The 21,728-nt window shown below is 33.3% G+C and overlaps 1 protein-coding gene across 2 annotated transcripts; it reads left to right on the top strand.

The window, feature by feature from the left end:
• Positions 1 to 471: 471 nt before the first annotated feature.
• Positions 472 to 4,950, top strand: LOC127847928 (uncharacterized). Of its 2 annotated transcripts, XM_052380159.1 has the most exons (5): positions 472 to 1,342; positions 1,768 to 1,897; positions 2,998 to 3,030; positions 3,592 to 3,608; positions 4,776 to 4,950. In XM_052380159.1, the coding sequence occupies exons 1-5, from the start codon at positions 1,157 to 1,159 to the stop codon at positions 4,860 to 4,862; spliced, it is 453 nt and encodes a 150-aa protein (XP_052236119.1). In that variant the 5' UTR covers positions 472 to 1,156; the 3' UTR covers positions 4,863 to 4,950. The 2 variants fall into 2 exon arrangements, with proteins under 2 accessions (XP_052236119.1, XP_052236120.1); XM_052380160.1 differs by lacking the exon at positions 3,592 to 3,608.
• Positions 4,951 to 21,728: the final 16,778 nt, after the last annotated feature.

The raw sequence follows: 21,728 nt of genomic DNA, 5'->3' as shown, positions 1-21,728 counted from the left end.
AGACAAATAAGCGCCCCGATCCGATTGTGACGAAGATATTTCGTACATATTTTCCTACAATAACCGAAGCATTTGTCTTTTTATTAGGATCGGAGTTAGTGTTCGTGTGTCGTATGAATAGATATCGTTGCAGGAAATTAAATGATCCGTAAAACTAAATTTAGATTCACATCGTACCTGCATGATATACATGCTGGCGATTTTGACTGTACATACATTTTCGATATCTGAATTAAATCTATGGCTTATTTCGCATTTATCGACATATGTTCTTCTTAACTTTTATTTTACTTTATATTGAAATATATGTATAATATATGTATAATAAGTTGTTTACAGATTGTAAATAAATTCATAAATGTTTGACAAAATCGTGCATACTCTCTTTAAATGTATATGTTTATGCTTGTATTTGCTACAAATGAGGTTATCTACGATTCGAAACTAAGACGAGGAAGGATATGTGACATGAAAAACAAATCACACTTATTGTCATAGTATTGTTCAGATATCATTCGAAAAGAGGAATACTTTTTAAACACAAATTTGTTTGATAGCAGTATTATCACAAAAGGATGGATTGTATTGTGAACATTGTGAATTTAAATACATCGTTTTTAAGTTCATGACTTAAAACCGCGATAGCTACCTTACACTATGGTAACTAACATAACAAAAACACATATATGTTTTTTTATTGGTAACACTATGAAGTGGAGTTTTATATCATGCGCGATCACATATTAATTCACGTGTTTTTTATAGTTTAAGTCGAACATTATATTAACGTATTCGTAATAAAACAGTATTTGTGGTGTTAGAAAACCTTCAAATACTTGAAAGGATTAAGTGAAAAATAAAGATTAAGATTAAGTAAGGCTTGTTGACGTTAACATAGTTCATATCAATGGACTCCTAGAGCCTATGATAAGTTTTGCTTTTACGGCTCTCATAAACCTTTTGGGTTAAGCTGAAAGTTGAAGTACTGCAAGTATCGTTAACAATAATAGCATTCAGTAACCTAAAAGATCGCCAGTTGATAATTTGAAGCTTTACTATCGTTTCAAAAACAAATATGCTATTCAAAGAATACGTGAAGTGATATAAACCACAACTCAAAAACTGTTTAAAGATATTGTTATGCTAATCCGTCATAATGGCAGAGGGTGGGTCTAACAGGAACCTAGATATATTAACTGATATTCAAAAAACGCTGGAAGACACTTCAGACACACTCAATCATAAAAGTGCCGAAAGTAAAAGGTTTTGCAGAGAAACGAAGCAGAACATTAGTAGTTTACCAGACAGTGACAAGAAAGCTGTTTTTAACAAAGCAAATATGGTAAGTTTTGTGTGTTTATAAATATGATTTAATGTCAACATTTAATGCTTATTGGAAGATTTCATGATACGCTGCTACTTCGATAGTAACTTGTATTATTATCGTTTTTCCAACGTATTTAACTACTACATTCCACCCGAGCATATTAAGTACATTAATGCATTCTAAATTGAATGCAAAGTAACTCTCCTCCGTTTGGTAATAAAGCGTTGATTTACGTCACGATCAAATAAAGGAAAATATAACTCTAGAAAAATAATCATGAGAATAGGGATTAACGTGTTTCTTGCTTTGGTCACTGTGGTCTGTGAACGGTAAATGCAAATAATTGGGATTCATACTGATTAAACTGCGCACCGAAACTCCAAGTTGTACATAACAAAAGTTGAACACATATGTATCTGAAACACTTGTTATTAAAACAGATCATGGATGCAGCTGCAGCGATTCGCAAATCTGTAGAGAGCGTTGAGGAACAGGCTTCAGGCCTGAAAATGTTGACGCATCCAGAAATTGGAGATGTGCCAAATAGAGAACACACAGGACGAAAATACCGTAAAAGTTTTTTTGTGTAGTATTATGTGTAGTTTAAACTAAAGTGATTTTATACAGAAATAGTTTGCACCGCCTCAGAAATAATGCGGGCCGAATAATATGTAAGCATGTTTGTATGTTCCGATTAATGGTTTTAAGAAAAAATATTACCGTTACGCCTTTTAATGATTTGGCGAAGCGTTTGAAGCTAAGCAATCGAATTAGCAATACGTGTGGTTTTCGTTTCCCGCTACAAAACTCAATATAATCACGGTAAACTCCGTGGTTATCTTGTTTCTGCAAATAATGTTCCGTCCTATAACAGCAGCCAATTAACATGCGCAGACGTATGCAGGTCAATCTAAGCAAATAAACTTAACTCTAGATAGTGCAATTAAAAAGGCATGCTGATAACTAATACACTCTTGCCAGAATCAAATATATGTGCGATAACCTAATACTTTTTGTGACTTGTTGGCGTGCAGTGCAATAGACGCTGAAACGTATGCTCAAAAGTCTTTTGCACAAACATCTTAACTTACATCTTAATTTACCGTAAGCGTTACTAACGGAAATAACAAATAAAATGTTTATAGATTATTTTTAAGTTCTTTTTGTTTTGTTGTCTATAGTTTTTTTAAACAAATATGTTAACTATTTGCGGTGTTTGTCTAATCGACGTATAGGATGAATAAAAAATTGTTTGTTGCACAATTAAATATTTGGTTACTTATGTCTGTGTTTCCTAATAGATATAATTGACTCGCCTTTACCATTTACCATATATCTTTTGCACATATGCAAGGTTAGTAACCACACTACTGTATTGCGTTATTCTGTTCTTAACATGTTCTTCTTAGTCATCTTTATAGAATCAGCTATATTTTAATTTCTCCAAATTTAGAATACGGTGATATCAGTAAAAGGTTGGTTCTTCTGGTGAAATCGTGATTTTACATTTAAATCGTTAGCCAAAAACTTGTTTTGTCGGAAAACATGATTCCTTCATAACAAAGATTGAGACATTTTACATTTCACGTATTTTATATATTTTGATTGTTATTTTACTACTGCGGTCTATATCAGGTAATTATTCCATAAATCATTGTTTGTATTTTCAGTTGACAGAGACAGTGGCCTGGGCCTGTCCGTCAGTACGTATTCTTGCTATTTCTGTAAATAAATACCTTTCGTTTAGCAAGCGACCAATTTTCAACGACTTTATGCTCTACTATTAAGAAATAATACATTTACCCATGATGGTGTTACGAATTTTTTGTCACTGATCTACATGAAAAACGAATAAAAAAAACACTTTTTCAGTTTAAAATAAATCAATCCTGTTTTATTTTCCGATACGTTTTACCACAACATGTTGGAAATGAATAAGAGGGTGGCAAATAAACAATAACTTGTTTAAACACAACTGAAACTATGCGAAAGCGTTTAGTGCAGCTTAACAAAATTGTGTGTTAAACATTTAGGTTCATGTATTGTCCTGTATAATATAGGTTATATATCGACTGGCGTAGTTAAAACCAGCGGTTGGTAACAAGAATTATGTCATGACTTACAATGTGTCTAGTATTGTGTTTATTTCTACATTTTAACAAACACCATAACATTTACCAAATTCATATTGTACGTTGTACAGAAGACAATTTTTAATATAAATTTATCATTGGGTTCTTTTAACGTTATTCATTGAAATGCAGATTCAACTGTGTTGATGGTAATGTATATACATATACACAAATTAAAATGTTTATATTTAGATACTAATCAGCAATATGTGTATGAGTCGTTACACGAAAAATGTAATTGAAGTGTTATTAGCGCTGATTACAGTCATTTCATATTAGTATATAAACATTCTAAACGAATATTTTGGCCAATAACAGTGTGTTTTTCGTTGAACGACTCAGTTAAGTATGCCCTTGCAACATGTGTTTTACTTTGTGTATTCATTTCGTAATGCTTTCTTAATTTATATATTATATACAACTATTTGTAGTCCACCTGTACTGAATATTTCGGCTTCGATAGCAGCTCTTTGAAAACATGCATAGTAAATGCCATAAGAAACACGAAATTCTATGTTTTTGTTCATTTTTTCACATTGATGTTACATTTTATACTAAATATATTTGAAACTAATTGCGTTGTTTGTATTAGCTACAACACCCCGAATGTCGTATAATTTTCATCGATTTTTTGCGAATGTGTATCTGGAATAGTTATAGATTTGGAACTTTATTATTTTACAGTAAAATGTAACAGACTACGCTATGTCCATTATGGAAATAATGCAGGTGATGGAAATATTAATATAACATTCTTTAAATATTTGTTCGAATGAATACACCATATAATGTAAATCAATTTCTAGATTGCACTGTTATACTCAAAGTGGTTCATACATTGTTAACTGAATGTGGCAGCATTAACTATCTGTTCTTGTCTGTCGTCTTACATTTAGGTACTAGCTTTGTCTACTTTTAAATACAAAATGACGTTCAAATATTTGTGGATACTTGTAGCAAAGTTTGTGTTGGTATTTGACTGCACGTGATACTGGATTAATTATCTCTTTCAAATGCTTGTATGCTTCTGCTGGTGTTACTATGCCTAGTTATTAGATCTGCAAGAATACTTGGAACACTGAAAGATGATATCTTGAACACAATTTACAGCAATATTTTATTTTTTATTTTATTTTTTATTTTATTACATTTATTTGTATTAACATTTTCTTACTTTCTCTTTGGAAAGCAATTAATAAATTATCCATATACAGCATGTTTTTATAAAATATGGAACATCACCAAAGAAACTTTAAAAAAGAACAAAACTATAATTAACACTGTAAGTAATCGAAGTATATTGCATCTTTGTTCAGGGCGAAAACCCGGCTGTAACAAATCCGGTTGAAGACCGCGAGGAATGCAACTACCCTGTTCAGGATACCTCTGGTCCGAATGAGTGAATTGAATAAAACCTCGTGAATATGTACATAGAGAACAGTTTCACGATCTGTTGTGTTATATATGTTAGTGTTATAAATGTTATTGTTATTTTGGTAGTTTGTTCACACCCGTTCGGTTAGTCAGTCAGTCGATCGGATGGTCGGTAAACAAATCGCTCACTCAGTTAAACACCCAATCTCTAAATCGCTTACTTTATCGCTAACTTACTCACTTACTTTCTCATTCTCTTATTCGATTACCGACTCACTAAATCAATAAATCATTCACTCACTCACTCACTCTGTAATTCACTCAATTGCTGACTCTATCACTTTATCATTCACTAGTTTCGTAGTTGTATATTCGTGAAGACTAGCGTTCATTGTATACAAAGTATACAGGTATAGAGCACACTGCTAACGTGTTTAAGAAAGAAAAGTTTATCACGCAATGCTTCAAAAATAACATGAACAATCCTTGTCGAATGCTATATACTTTTTGCGAAATTCACGGTTCATATTATTCATATTGATACACAAATGTTTACATTATACATTTGAATATAAATTCTGTCGCCGTGAAGCAAAACAACGTCCCTGCCGAAACAAGTAGTTTTTGCCGTTTTATACCCTTTCTTCAATTTCTAAATGCCGCTAATATACTTTTCCAGTAACATCAATTAGAAAGTGATTAGCGTTATTTCGTATTAATATTCGCTTTATATCTCGACTTTTTTCGCTACGAATTTTCTGAGCGGGAGCTGTCATTTTGTGATCTCGCTAGAAAGTTCGTTGCGAGTAAAGTCAAGATACAGACCAAATATTCATACGAAATAAATGCTTATCACTTTCTTGTATAGAACGGCGACAATACTTGTCTCGGCATGGACGTCGCAATCTTGTTTTCCATTAGATCATCAGGTGTCAAGGGAGATTAATCATTTATAACGAGGGGAACATATATACAGTAATACAGATAAATAGTAAGACGGAATTGTTTTTTTTTCTCTAACAATTTTACAAACGATGCATTGCAAGACGTAATAATTTATATTATAATTGTTCAGCTTTGGAATGGTAATATCGAGTACATGTTACATACCCTAATATGTTAGCTAATAGGTAAACTTTGCCTATTTATTAACGATACGAACAGCAAATGCAATACGTTCAAAAGCGTGTAAGAAAGCAAAAAAGTGTACAAGTTTAACCTTGTACGATATAACAACTCATAGTAAATATTGTTGTTTGTCTTGGGTTTTCCTAATTCTAAAATTAGACAAATTCGATGAAGACAAACAATTGTGGTAAAACCTCTTGCATGCTTACTTCATCAGACACTGTATGGTACTCCGCTGAATTCTTATTTACATGCAGTGGGAATACTTAAAATAAAAAGTGTATGTTTGAACATAAGTTTTCATTTCCTCCGAAAATTAATGGTTTGTATTATGTTTCATAGCAGCTTTAAATTCAATGCGGTTCCAATTATACACAATTATATCTGAGGCACAAAGAATTAAGTTCAGTCGAGGTGTAATATACAAAGAGGTCATGGGCAAAAGTTTATCTCATAACGGGAGCATGTTTACGCTTTTATTTGCAACAAATAAGGTAAGCTATAAGTAAAACTAAGAAGAGGAAGACAAGGTGACATGAAGATTAAATAACATTCTTTTTGTCATTATATGTTTCATTCTTTGGCACAAGTGTTCAGATAGCAATCCCTAAGAGGAATACCTATTGTAAAGAACAAAACTACTTTTTTATTTTAGTTTCATGGATGGTATTGACTGTGAAATAAATATTTATGCATTGCATTTGAGTTCATTACTCTTAACGCGCTATGTACCTCTGAGTAAAGTAAGAGAGTAATCAACCAGCATCTCCGGCGATGGATTGATGTCCCTCTTAGTTTCACCACCATTGGACTGTATGGCAGAACACACTTCAACTTCAAATGGCCTCACTAGTTGAAGAGTTCAAGGTCGCCAAAGGAAGACTGGTGGTAACAGTGGGGTCAAGGGAGGTAACAGGAAGAAAGATGTAGGTATACTTGGACAAGCTGCAGAAATAGCATCCAACTGGCTGTGGTTGATGAGAGAAGAGAAAAGCTGGACGCTTAACCACTTACCCGTAGTGTTTGGTCAACACTGCGGATCCGCTGCCTGGAGAGTGACTTGGGATTAAAGGATAGAAACACTTGTTGATGGGCAGTTCCCAGCTGATGAGTCAGTGGTTGTGCATTAGTATCTGTATTCTACACAACAGCATAATAACGCGGATTAAAATAAAAAGACGGTGCGCGGACACATAGTTTACAGATTTTATTTATTCAGCCAATCGTTTATTTATAGTGTTTAGGTGTTCAATCAGTATGTATGGAGTTACAACAAAAACTGATACAGTAAACGGTGGAAATGTTTTTAATGCAAAACTGTTACACATTCAGAACGAAATGTAAAAGTGAACAATAATTGCATTACGTAAGGTAAAATATCTCCTTCTGATAATACAAACTGTTATGTTATTTGCGTATATTTAAGAACGGACAAGCTATTAGAAGATCAAGTAAAATTATACAGAAAACCATTTTAAAATAATTGTTTAAAGCTACGTTTATGGTATTCCGTCAAAAAGGCAGACGATAAGGCAAACACGAACCTAGATCCATTAAATAATATTAAAAAACGCTGGAAGACGCAACACATAAACTCATATTTGCAAAAAGTACAAAGTTTTACAGAGAAACGAAGCAGCAAGTTTGTCGTTTACCAGATCATGAGAAGAAAGCTATTATTGACAAAGCAGATAAGGTAAGTTAAGTCTCTTGATTGTGCTTTCGTGTCAACATTCAACACTGATACCAAGAGTTTATGATTTAATAACAATAATTGAAATGTTAATGTAGTAAATGTATAACCTTGTATTTTATAGTTTAACGAGATGTATATTTAATAGGGATGGCAACGAATACCGATATTGGTATTCGGATATTCGGTCATCCTTCCGAACGAATATTCGGATATTCGGTCAACATCTGTTAGAAAAAAATCAACTATGTTTACCGTACCATTACTCCATGAATTCTACTTTCGTTTTTACCGGAAGTTCCCCGGAAGTGACTAAATATTGACACAGCATTGCCGTCGCTAATTGTTAAAATTGAATGACGAAAACTGTTTTTAAACTTTTAATATTGTAAATCAACAATAGAACGAGAAACATAATATTTACATGACGACAAAACAATTACATAACAAAACAGTTAGATCTATAAATAATTTAAGCTAAACTTAAAGATAGTATTTACATAGCGAACACGTGCTTTAATATTGTACATCAACAATAGAACGAAAAACATAATATTTGCATGACGACAAAATAATTACATGACAAAACAGTTAGATCTATAAATAATTTGAACTGAACTTAAACGTATTATTTACATAGCGAACACATGCAAACAAAACACCGTTGCCACATTTAAAAGTCACTCGGATCGGCGTCACTGGGCACATGAACATTGTTCTTATTTAAAAACACGATTGCGTCGACCAGATCACTGGCGAGTCTATTTCTTAGTTTATTTATGAGCAATCCAGTGGTTGAGAATATGCGCTCAAATGGCATAGAAGTTGCAGGTACATATAGAACACTCCTAGCAACATACGCGACTTGAGGAAATCCGCTCTCGTGACGTTTACACCAGTCAAGAGGTTTAGCGGTTGGCTCCATTTTCACAAGCAAATATCTCTGAAGTTCGTCAGAATTCTCTTGCTCGGTTAGAGGTTGAGTAAATTATTTTCTAAAAGCTTTTTTGATTGGACAACGTGATTATAACCATACGATCTTTTTTGTTTTTCACACCAAGTCGGCACTTCCTTTACTTATTTAATCTTTTATCATGTTAAATGTAATTCGAGTTATTAGATCAAGACGGGTCGGTGTTTTAATTGCCATACGGTCTTATTTGTTTTTTTACACCAAGTCGGCTTTTCCTTTACTCATTTAATCTTTGATAATTTTAAATGTAATTCGAGTCATTGGATCAAGTGCAGGTCGGTGTTTTGATTGCCGATGCGATTAGAACCTATCATAATTTTGACACAAAGTGACTGTCTTTGTTAGGCAATTAGCGGGATTTATGACCGGTATACTGTCATCACCATAGCGACGAATTATCCGGACTAAACATTATGACACGAGGAACGACTTTTTGTACAATGTTTGAAGCAAATTTCACGAATACAAAGTCTTTGAAATTACTCGATTTTTTTATTTTTTTCTTCCGAATATTCGATTCGGAAAATAGTATCCGAATATTCGGTCCGGGACCGAATATTCGGATATTCGGATATTCGTTGACATCCCTAATATTTAAATTGAATAATACAAAAATAGTTCAGGGTACGCATACATTTTGATTTTAAGTAATACTGAGACAGAAACAAATTGCATATGTACATTTAAACATAATTTTACATTTATATCTTTTCGGAGATGTTCGTGTACATTAATGCATGTTTGACGGAGAAGATATATGTCTGTGTATTTCCGGAAGCGGACAACGACAACGAGCGAGGCATGGTATTGTTATGCGCATCGGGGCTAGAGGTTTAGGTTAAGGGTAAGGATTAGGGTTAGGGGTCGGGTTTGGGTAAGGGTTAGTCATAACCGATACCTTAACCCTAACACGACCCCTAACCCTAACCCTTACCGAACCATAACCCAGGATTATCTCTCCTATACCATGCCTCGCTCGTTTTAATTGTCCTCTTCCCGTGTATTTCGATTATCTATTCCGATATCACAACGCACGTTGAAAGTCGTGATATTACTCTTTTATACACTAATCTTAATTTCGTTAAACTCTGAATAGAAATGAAAAAGGTTTAAAATCTCTTTTAGATAATTATCCGTTTTCCAATACATTGCACTACTTCATTACATCCGATAATATTTATTATTTTAATACGTGAATTCTGAATTGACAACAATGTTCTCACATACATTTCTAAAGTAAGCAAACATTACGGCAAAGTTCAAATATAGGAATAATGAAATAACAGAAACATAGCCAGGAGACATATTAAAGATAAACATGTTCACTGTTTGGAATGGTAAATGCAAATAAAAACAAATAATTGTAATTTCTTGTGTTAAAGCTGTGCTGCAAAAATTTCCCACTACGCTGCACATAACAAGTGTAAAAAATATTCACGTGAATCAATTGTATTTGTATCAGATATATATATATAATTATGTAACATTTAAACTTAAACATATACTACTTACATTTACTGTTTCTTTTTGTAGTTTTATGATTCAAACTTGAATGCTACATAAGTAATCACACACTTTGCATTATAATACAATTTTGATATAAAAAAAATATTGACTGCCTACTTCTCATGTTTGAAGAAAGGTATATTGTAAACATGTGAATCTACACAAGCTGATTTTAACGATTTGCAAGAACTCATGATTGAAAGTGTATACAGATTAATTAACACAACATGCGTAAGGGCAACAATAGTAAAGCAGACAATATGTGTATATATATTTTTAACAGGCTCGGCACGAATGCAATAACGACTCCGCAAACCACGCCGTTATATTATTCTAAGCCTTGTATGATATATTACAAAAAGATCTGGCAGTAACCTGTTATTCTTTAAAAAATATCATTCAATAAAATGTATGGTTATTGGCATATTATTTAAATAAAAGAATCCTACTTTTTTATGAATGGATGATGTAAATTAACTGTTCCGCTCCGCTATATTTTCAATCTGGTTTGATAAACAGTTAGTGACATTTAATCGACATTGTATGGCGATCCTCTTCATAGTTTGTCTAATTGATTTGATAGACGTTTGGTTATTTGCATTTTTTTTCTAGTTAGATCATAATAAAATAACACATTTGTCATTATTTTACATTGTTTATTATTACAGTTTCAGTTACGTTACTGGAATCGTTATGTACACGTAGTAATGATAAACACGCTTACAAATAAAAAGTAAAGTAGGTAAAGTGACCCTCGCGATACGACATAATTTTGAAAGATGATGAAATTTCCAAATAAACCAACACACAAACATCTTTTGCATGCCTCCACATCATTTTCCTTCAATGTCCACCCATCGAATGACATGCCCAATAGCGTGGACTTCATTACTATGGATCCAACAACATTGGACAAAGACTAAGCTTCTATCAAAAGGTTAGATACTTTATAGTGTTTCAACATGTGGTAAGCTTCTGATGCAATAAACCTAAAAGAAATTGGGTTTTGTATATACAGAACGAATTCAATTTAAGTCGCAATGCATTAGTTTTCAATATTCTTAAATACTATATAAACGCGTTTTATAATATGCATGACAACCACTGTTCCCGACAAATCAATTATAATTGGACAATTTCGTATTAATCATTGGCTTGCTTAACGTTTGACTACAATATAACTGATATTCATTCTGAAACAGCTGTGTTTGCATCCCTTTAAAACACTTAACTGTTTGACATTCTTATTTCTTTCAGATGACGAATCATTACAAATCTTAACCGTGAAATTTAAATATAAAATTGCTTGTTCCTTAACAATATGTGCTTTTAATGCTAAAAATGTATGTGAATTGATTCTGTTGTACATTCACATTGTGTACTAAATTCGTTATACCAGTATTAACAACAATTGTATGGAATATATTATGTTCACCTTCGTTTCTCACGTTGGTGCATACATGCTAAAAGGCGTGTGCTTTAATTATAAAACAACCCGTATGAATTAATAAACATACTTAAACGATTTTTTCAGCAAAAGGATAATGAGTAATATAATAGTTTCAATTATTACTTATATACATATATATCGAATATATGATATTCGTTATATTATCATTGTTTTAATCCAGCCGTGATCATTGGCAATAACAAAATTTATGTAAAAATTAACATATAAAGTAAAGACCATCCTTAAATCAAATTATCCAAGCTTTCAAATATATTGGCTATATCCATGCGTATTACGGAAGACTTCAAATTTCACACATGCTCTGCCTAAAAATCAGTAAATTTACGCGCCGTTATGATCGTTTATACATTAAATGTTCTTCTTCACATCTGGACAGTAGATCCCCATTTAAATAACAACACTATAGAGGGAACAAAAAGGTGTATATTTCTTGAAGGCTCAAACAATTGCTCTTTGGACTTAAATACTATTACAGTAGGGTATGCATTTGAATCTTTGAATAACTGATCCATGTGTTGAATATATTTTACAAATTGTAAAACTTGTAGATTAGTCATATGTTAAGCGTTTGTAACGCTCACTACTGTTTCAATTTCAAAATATGATTGTTCGTTAACAGAGCTACTTTTTTCAGTATGAGTCTGCATCATGAGTGTTATTACAAACAGTTTGTTATTTTTTCAATGTCTGACATGTTGAAAAAATGCCATTTCGACAATCTGTAATAAAGACTTGTAAAATAAGTAACACATGTGTTAGACCATTTGTATTCGACGGTTACATCGATACGCCTGTAAGATTGTCATGTATTCTGGTATTCTTGTTTTTATAGTTTTGTTAATATGTGGAGATGATATATACACATGAGCTATTGTATTTTGGTCAATCGGAAGAGATACTTAATAGTGACTTCCTGCTTACAACATATCGTTTAACGCATGTATGGCAAAGTTAAAGTGTTTCAAACGATGATTTTTCGATTTATGATTGACATGACATTGATAAGTTACTGGAGGGTAACTAGATTACTTAATGAAGATAATTGTGATAACTCGTGTTTAAGCGAAATAGGGTTAGTGGTTAGCGGTTTCAGTTTGCTTGCACACCACATTTACCTGTCTTTGCTGAACACACGTTCTAAAAATGATTGATTTAACGGATCCGTTTCGAAAGCATTGTAAAAAGCACATTGTCAAATAAATTGCACTATTCATCAAATGTATTTGTTCAAATGTTTAAAGATTAATTTCACCCGACTTTTATCGAAATAAGTAGGGACACAGTTTGAATAAAGCTTAATTATGTATCAATATAACTGGGAAACTTAATGTACCATACTTCCAGATTTAATGCCTTTTTTTTAATTTCACAAACAACTTACTCATCTTTACAGTACATCCAATTTGTTTTAGTTTGTTTTAGTTCATGTTAATCCCATAATTGTTTTTGATTTCTGGTGGGATTGTTGGGCCACATTTGTCAATGAACATTCTAAGACTAAGCTGAGAAAATCTACAAATCGTAAATAAAATATAACGATTAGACCATTCTTTGCAAAATTCATCAACTCGAAAACACATACTTAAAATTTTCTGTAGCAATGAGCTCACTATATTTGTTACATTACTCGTAATAAACAAATATACAAAGATATGCTTGGTGACCCAAAGTTTCAAATGCAGGCTTTGTCATAAGGGCGCATATATGGCTTTGCTAAAATGTATGTTAAGAAATAGCAATGAAATCTCCAACGACTCAAAAAAGTTCTTCCAAAAATAAGTTGACATTACCAAAGTCAGGAAATGATAAACAAGGATGTTATTTCTTGGAAATGACAATATATTTCTTCCGCTAAACTTTACTCATCAACGTACGTTGTATCCTCTTTATCGTACGATGATTCAATTGACTGCCACAATGTTGTAAGTTTTGATATTTTATTGTTGACGACATAAGGACTTCGGACGACGCACTAAAAGCAAATAGTGTGCATAATAATATCTTATCAACTCTTCATTAGCAGTATAATTTAGTTTTTACCTGAATGCCAGTTGGTCAAGAGTTAATGTAAGGCCAATGAATACGTGACCGCGGAAACAAGTGTTTAACTGCATTCACACATACTTTTGTATTTAGTGCGTAAACGCAAATTTGACAGAAACGGTACACAATAAATGTAAAAACTAATGATATTTTTGTGCTACCCTACAGCAATAATGTAATAAATGCAAAACTCTTAAAGTTTATCCGTCACTACTGTAACACTTAATATTTATTTATATATTAAATCATGAATACAGTTGATAAATAATTTTAATTTTGCATCAAACACATAATATATGTGCATGGTAATTATCAGGGGTACACATTCCTAAGCAACCTAAAATACAAGAGATCACAACGTTAACTGTTTCCAAATTTGCATATAAAATACCACGCACGCTGACACATTAGCTCCATTGAGATTTTGATACTAAGGATATATGTGCATGAATTTAATATTCCTCTTGTCTAATGATTACTGTAATGACATAATACATGCAAATTAAACAAAGTACATACATTAAGTATATATTCAAAATTAATAGCACATCAAGAAAATGTACAACGTGTATGTATCACGTATGTTCAAACAAGGACGTATGGCTTAGTGAAACTCGGTGAAACCAACTACACATGTAATTTGAAATACCTCCAGAAGACCAACAGCCTAGGTCGACATTGTTTCGGAAACAGTGTATACAAAAAGGATAAATACACGCACACATTGATTATATATGTGTATATACAATGCCATTTGAAAAATAAATCAAATCAAAATTAGTAAAGACTATTGCCATAACTTTAAAGGAAGTATGAACAATTTTATGAGGATCTAGAAAATATTTGTTTGGTAGAAATAGTCAATGAAAGTAAATAACTATTGAGATGTGTCAGAAGTTTAAACACGCATTAAGATTTTATAATTTGATGAAATGATGAACGACGTTACAGAGATCCTTCGCCTCTCAGGCCTGTTGTGGGCTACTGAGAGTAACACATTTAAGGGGAGGAACGTCCAGTGGTCTTGCCTGGTCACATTACCAAAACAAATCCAACTTTGGTCGTTTGTTATTAATGTTCTGGACGTGATCGTTTGTCTTGTGCTCCATGTATGAGATGCGGAGCCTTTAGGGGCACGTCTGTTCAAATGCCTGTAGCCTGTGTTCAGTGTCCCCGTGAAGTGTCCAGGTCTCGCAGCCTTACATTAGAATGGAGACTACGAGTGACTTGTTGAGCCTGTACCTGTTGGAGCTGCTTGTTCACAAATGTCTCAGTCTGACAATCACTGCGGTCACCATGGCCATTCGTATTCTGACCTCAGCGATAATGATACCATCTTTTTCCAGGGCTGCTTCCAAGAACCTGATGCTTGTCACTTTGTCCAGCTTCTGGTCTTTCAAGTAGATGTCTGCACTGGTGTTGGTAGTGCTGTTAACGTTGATGTTGCAGCTGACTCGGCAGTCAAAGATCTGTTAAACTGTGCTCCGTCCAGCTCGGAATCCAGCCTGCTCTTCATCCAGCAGTTCTCCCGGCCCCGGCTTGACTTAAATCGACTAAGGGTGCTGCGGAGATGATTGTGATGGGATGACCGATCAAGCTGATGGTTCGGTAATTCTCGGTATACAATGATATGAACATTTTATTTGTATAATATGTATGTAAATGACTTTAGGACATTCGGCGGGCGTGTCCCTTTTTATAGATTATCCATGTAGTTTTTAAGGGTGTACAAGTTATTGAAAACCTAATAAGTTTTTTATATATGGCATTATTGACAAATTGTATTGAATGTTTTATTAACCTAATGCTTGAGCACAAATGAGGTTGTACTTAAGACATAAATGGTATGCTTTTAACATTTAATGAAAACAAACGTTCGTGTGTAGGCTTTAATTGTATGCACAATCGTGAGACATAAGTTCATGTGTTATACATTCCGTGGGTATGTCATATTTGTTTAGTTAAAAGTTCCGATTCTTTTAGTTTATTGTGTTATTTACGGATTTTCTTATGTGGAACTCGAAAGTAATTTTGTTTTGATGGACAGAGTTAGTAAGTACCTTCAAGCTTACATGTACATAGTTTCGACACCGATTCTTTCGAATTTGACCTTATGATTTTCTTAAAAGCGGCAACATAGCATCCTGTTTCACCCCATTATGTGATTATTTTGAATTTGACCTCCTAAGGCAAAATCAGCAATTAGGTTATTAACTTGCGATAAGAATTTAATTGCAAATAATGTGTTTGGTTGGCGTAAAATTAATACTTCTACATATTACTGCAGCAAGTATGCTACAGATAACTTTCATCTTAGACACTCTTTTGTGTGTGCTTGTTTAAGGATCGCATAATAAGACAGTTGATATTCAATTCCTTGTCTACATTACCAATGCGTCACATTAGATATTTACGAATGCAAAGGAGGTCCAAGAGTTGGCTTTTAAGATCCAGGAAGCCGGACAAGCGAACGTAAAGCGTTCAAAATGTTTTTTGGGATCCGTTGTGTTTTCATATTTTCAAAAAAGCACTATATCGGTATTGGATATTAAGTTTGTTTTGGAACTAAGCCCAAAGTTAGGTCTTTAATTTGTATTTTATGGGTGGTAATTCTAGCAAAACGAGACAATCGAATCGAAAGGTCAATCGATACATATAGGTTCCATTTACTTCATTTATCGGAATAGTTTTTGTTGTTTAATGAACTTTATTTACTCTTAATTTAATATTTCCGTGTTTTGCGAGATAGTATGGGCTGGGTTTTAAGTATGATTATTTACGCAAATTTATGTCCCCAAAGTAGTTCGTTGACGCGTATTATGTACTGACAACCTCTAAAATTAGTTTTAATCATTAGCGTTGTGTTTAATGTGCAGTCCTGATCTGAATAAAACGCACACGGTAAGGGGACAGAGTATCTGATAGTATCATGAACGTCTTTCTTGCTTAAATTTATAAAATGCCATTATTTCCATAAAATAATGATCACAAGTATTCTATATAACATTTTTTATTTTTATAAACTAAGAGTGAATGCTGTTGCTACTCTGAAATTTTAAAAGTGGGTTGTGGATTATTTCAGATTCTTCAGTGCTTCAAGAAATACATCTCAATATATCTTATAATGAGACTAAAACGTCTTAAAACTATAGTTGAAGGGCGATCAAATGTTAATGTTAATTATATATAATATTGTCGTATTATTTGAGTACAAGAGCAAACTATGCATTAAAATAGCTCATTACATGCAACGATAAAACGATGCATTGAACAGTTGCAGTATTGTATTCAAATTTCCTTACCTTCATATATATATATGTATAATAATTTTGGTAGTCTGTCTTCGTTAAGTCCGCCAGTCGATTGGTCGGTCGGTCGTTATTTAACTAAGTCGGTCAAGCCAGCAAGTCATTCAACTAGCCGTGCAGCCACTCACTCACTCACTCACTCACTCACTCACTCACTCACTCACTCACTCACTCACTCACTCACTCACTCACTCACTCACATACTCACTCACTCACTCACTCACTCACTCACTCACTCACTCACTCACTCACTCACTCACTCACTCACTCACTCACTCACTCACTCACTCACTCACTCACTCACTCACTCACTCACTCACTCACTCACTCACTCACTCACACAACCAACCACCCACCCGCTCACTTACTCAATCATTCACTCTCGCACTCACTCATTCATTCACTCATTCATTCCCTATTTCCTTAACTCACTCATTCACCCTTATTCTTTTACTCACTCACTCGCTCACATAAACACCCATTCATTTATGTATTTACATGTATGTATGTATGCACATATTCTTAAATTATTTGACTACAAAGACTTTGTAACTGAATTGGTGGTGTCGAATATTTATTTTTATCACGTTTACTAAATAGCCAGTAGAGTATTTTATAACATAATGTAAACGATAAAGTTTGCATGTTTTGATGATGTATTTTGAAAAAAAAAGCTCTTTTAGGTCACTTTTCAAGACAAATTGCTTGCGTTAAGCGATCAAATAAAGGTCAAACGACTTGTTAATACTAGAACTTTAAAGGGTTAAACAACAACGATGAAATACCAATGACATGTGTCGTTGTTATCTATGACACATAGTGACGACTTTAATTAAGTTCATAAATTAAGAATAAAAATATGAACGTTACACTATTATGGCCATAAACAACACATGTACAAAAGCACTGATATTCTTTGCATACTTAAATGTCGAACTACTTTGCTACAATTTTCAAAACGTTTACATGTAACGAATTATGTTAACTGGTTCAACCATACACGTTTATTACTTTAAGCACTATAACCTGATTTTTGTTAATACGTCTCCTTTGTTAATTTTTTATATGGTCGATGGTTCCGTATTTTTATTATGGTCTATGGTTAATCCTGTTCTTAGTGACGAATGTTACTTTGCTTGAATAAACACAGGGGGGGGGGGGGGGGGGGCATGCGTATACGGGATCTTACCGCGTTTAAGTGAGAAAGTTGGAACAAAACTTCCAAGATGGCGTCGTTTTAGTGTTTTTCGTGAAGGAGTAGCGGATATATTCACCCGGTAAGCCAGTTTATATTAATATTTCTTTTACATGAATAATTCCTTTCGGCTCTACGGTGTTTGTGCTCCCCTCGGTTTTTTGTTTCAATACCGTAGACGTCGGAATAAAAAAGTTAATGAAGCAAATCCGTCGACAAATTTGTTGTTTAATTTCTTGACCTTCGAGATGTTGGATGTTCGAATATCATTTTCTGTCACAATAAACAGTATTTGTACTTGTTTACAGTAAAATATAACATAAATCACGATTATTTTATTATCTCGACGCGTTTTTATATCTATTCATTCATTTAATGTCGAATTATTACGGGATAACCCCCCTTTTTGGAACTTAACTTACTTTTAAGCACATTTTGGGACCTGACTTCCAAATTATGAACTACTCTTTCCTATGATAGGTTTTATGCGAAATAACTTTCGTGAATGAATTCCGCATTGGTGCGAATGTTTTGGAAAACATTTTCACTTGAGGAAATCAAGAGTTATCTTTTTTATTAATTGTTATATTATTAATTTTTATTATTATATGTTTTATCGCGTACTTAACGATAACATTTAGTGTGTGTAATATAAGACATTCGGCGGTATTATTAACACAGTGTAATTCTTACCTGTCTATTTTAACACATATGGACATACTTATGTTTGCATATGCATCAAACGGAATACTATGCCTACTAAACGGAATACTCTTCTTACTATTTCCAGATATCAAGACGCCAGTTATATATGTCGAGGATGCCAAGATTAAAAAAGACGGCGTAACGAAGTGTGTACCGCTCTAGAAAGCGAAAGGTACATGCAAACCCACCAATCAAACAAAAAGATTACGTCGAAGTACCACGCCAAACAATCACATGTACGTGCAATATAAGTGTAATGAAAAAAAAACAGAAAAGAGTAAAGCCGTTTCGATACTTGTTTAAGGTTGCTGTAACCAAATACTGCCATTGTTGCGATTCGGAATACATGAAGCAATTTGGAATACCTGACACCTGCTTAGAAGATGCGTATCGGTGGATGTTTTTTTATAAAAACTTAAATATTAATTGTTTATTTAATACAATTACATTTGAAACGTTTTACCATAACGATACTGATACTTGTATTTGACTTTGATGTGACACATTTTAGGACGACCTTCTTTTAATCCAATTCTGAGTTGATCACTATATTATAATCGCAAAAAGTGAATTTGTAGTGGATAGAAAGATTTGTGCAAAAGCAATACACGATATGATTGCAGTAGAAGTGATCAATATATACACACATGTATTTTGTTCTTTTATACATATGTGAATGCATATTATTTAAGACTTTTGTATTGAGGGAATAACGTATTGGTTCACTTAGAAGGATTATTTCGTTCGTTCCTAACATTGCCTTCTAGTCGCAAGTAATGTTAATATGTCAAATGCATAACGAATTCATTCCGACCCAAATCTTTTTTTTGCATGTATGTAAGTGCTGAATACAATTGAAAATGTATGCAGAGACATCGTTGGAAGAAATGACGTAACACAGGTAATGGTTTATTTTCATAAAAAAGTCAGAAACTAGCATCATGACACATATACGGAACAAAACGTGTAATTACGTAGCACTCATAGCAATTATATGGCAGGCTTGTCTATGTAGAAATAATAGAATAAAACAAACAAAAACACATAATACATCAGCTGTACATTTTTTTGTTTGGTTCGTTTGTTTTATTTGCTGTTTTAGTCCGGCTCTGTTGAAGGACTCTCTCTTGCATATTCTACATTTAAACTCATGTGGTCCATGAATGGCAAATGGTATCACAGTCCTCCGCTAATTTTAAATTCCTAATTACGTATTTTATAGTAGAACGAAAGATGCACTTATTATCGCCCTTTAACCATCATCAACTGAAAAGACAGTAAAAGAATGGTTAAAGAAAATTTCATATCAGAATAAGGTCGACACGTCATAAAATACTTTTAATTAAAAAAAATATTACTGAAAGGGCTGATAAACATTCTATTATCTCGTACATCAGCCACCCCACGACCCATCTTCTTTAAAATCGGTGAATTGATTCAGTTAGTCGGCAGGTTTTGTGTACAGCATTTTTATAATTCTACAGTAAAATGATTAAGAAAACACTTATATTGCACCACATAAAACGCTATTAAAACTATAAGATTGAAGTACACATATAAACTTTATTATAGATGGGTAGGTATTTCGTGTCAATCTCTTTCACATATGAAAAAGCTGTTGGTCATTTGGAAGTCATGTTATGCTGCTTAAAGTACATATAGATGCATATCTTTAATTTAGATTAAGCAACATAAAACACCAGGTATTTGCCAAGATTCATAAGAGTCAAATATATACGAGAAGTAAGAGCGTTATCGTGCGCAGCGAGACTTGTTCATATAGAATTGAACCTATTATTGCTTTCTTTCGGAATATTTTCATGTCTCCGAACTAATATGCAATACGCCCGGTGTTTTTTTAATATGCGGATTAATGCTCCGTTTTAGATCCATAATTAATGAACGCCTCAATATTTTCAAAAATTAACACCGGATTAATGTTCACCGACATTTTTTCATACAGATTTGATATAAATATTATAGAGCTGAACAAAAAAAATACATTAAGCCCTGTTTTCCCGGCACACGCGCTGGACAAACACCTTTAAAAAACGCTATACCAATTCCAGTAAGTGTGCACTTAATAGATTGTAAACAATGACGGTTGAAATCCGTACAAGGGAATTTTTCTGGTAACTAAGAGCGACGTCAACGTTCATGAAGCCTTTCATTTATAAATGTATATATGCGTCGTTTGTCAAAACCAGCATCACCGGATGTAAAATCTATTTTTGACCTGCATATTATCCGCTGCTGTGTGCACCCGCCAGTTTAAAATGTATTCCGAACCGGTAGGTCGATTACATAACATCAGAACATAATATGCCTTCCAAAAAAGGCGCGTTGCTGCTTAATAGTACATGTATATTGCAAAAAAGTCAAGCTCCCCACGTATAATGTCGCAGTTTATAACAATACAAGTTATGTTTTATCTTTTGTAATGTAGCTTAAGGTTTCGTATCTTTGAAAAGTATTAAAGAGGCATACATTTAAACAGAGGAAACGTTCTTTAAAACATTCATATCAATGGTAAATTCATTCACGACAGAAAGTTCGTGTATTACCATCTTACATGGGTATGAGCTGTGTTTGTCATTTGGAAGCCATGTCCCAAAATGTGCTTAAAAGGAAGTCAGTTAGAAAAAGAGGGGATAAACCAAAAGTTTTTGGCAAAAACTTAGTTATAAGAGATAAAACGGCGTCGGGAAAACGAAATAATCATGGTTTTAGTTATATTTTACCGTACACGTGCATCAATACTGTGTATCATAAGAGAAAATGATATTTGTTAATCCCATTTCTCGAACGTCACGTAAGGAGACAACAGATTTGTGGACGGTTTTCCTTCAATAACGTTTTTATCCCGAAAAACC

Source organism: Dreissena polymorpha, chromosome 10 (genome assembly GCF_020536995.1).
Source record: "Dreissena polymorpha isolate Duluth1 chromosome 10, UMN_Dpol_1.0, whole genome shotgun sequence".
NCBI classification, from domain to species: Eukaryota; Metazoa; Mollusca; class Bivalvia; order Myida; family Dreissenidae; genus Dreissena; species Dreissena polymorpha.
This window is presented reverse-complemented; position numbering and strand designations above follow the sequence as displayed.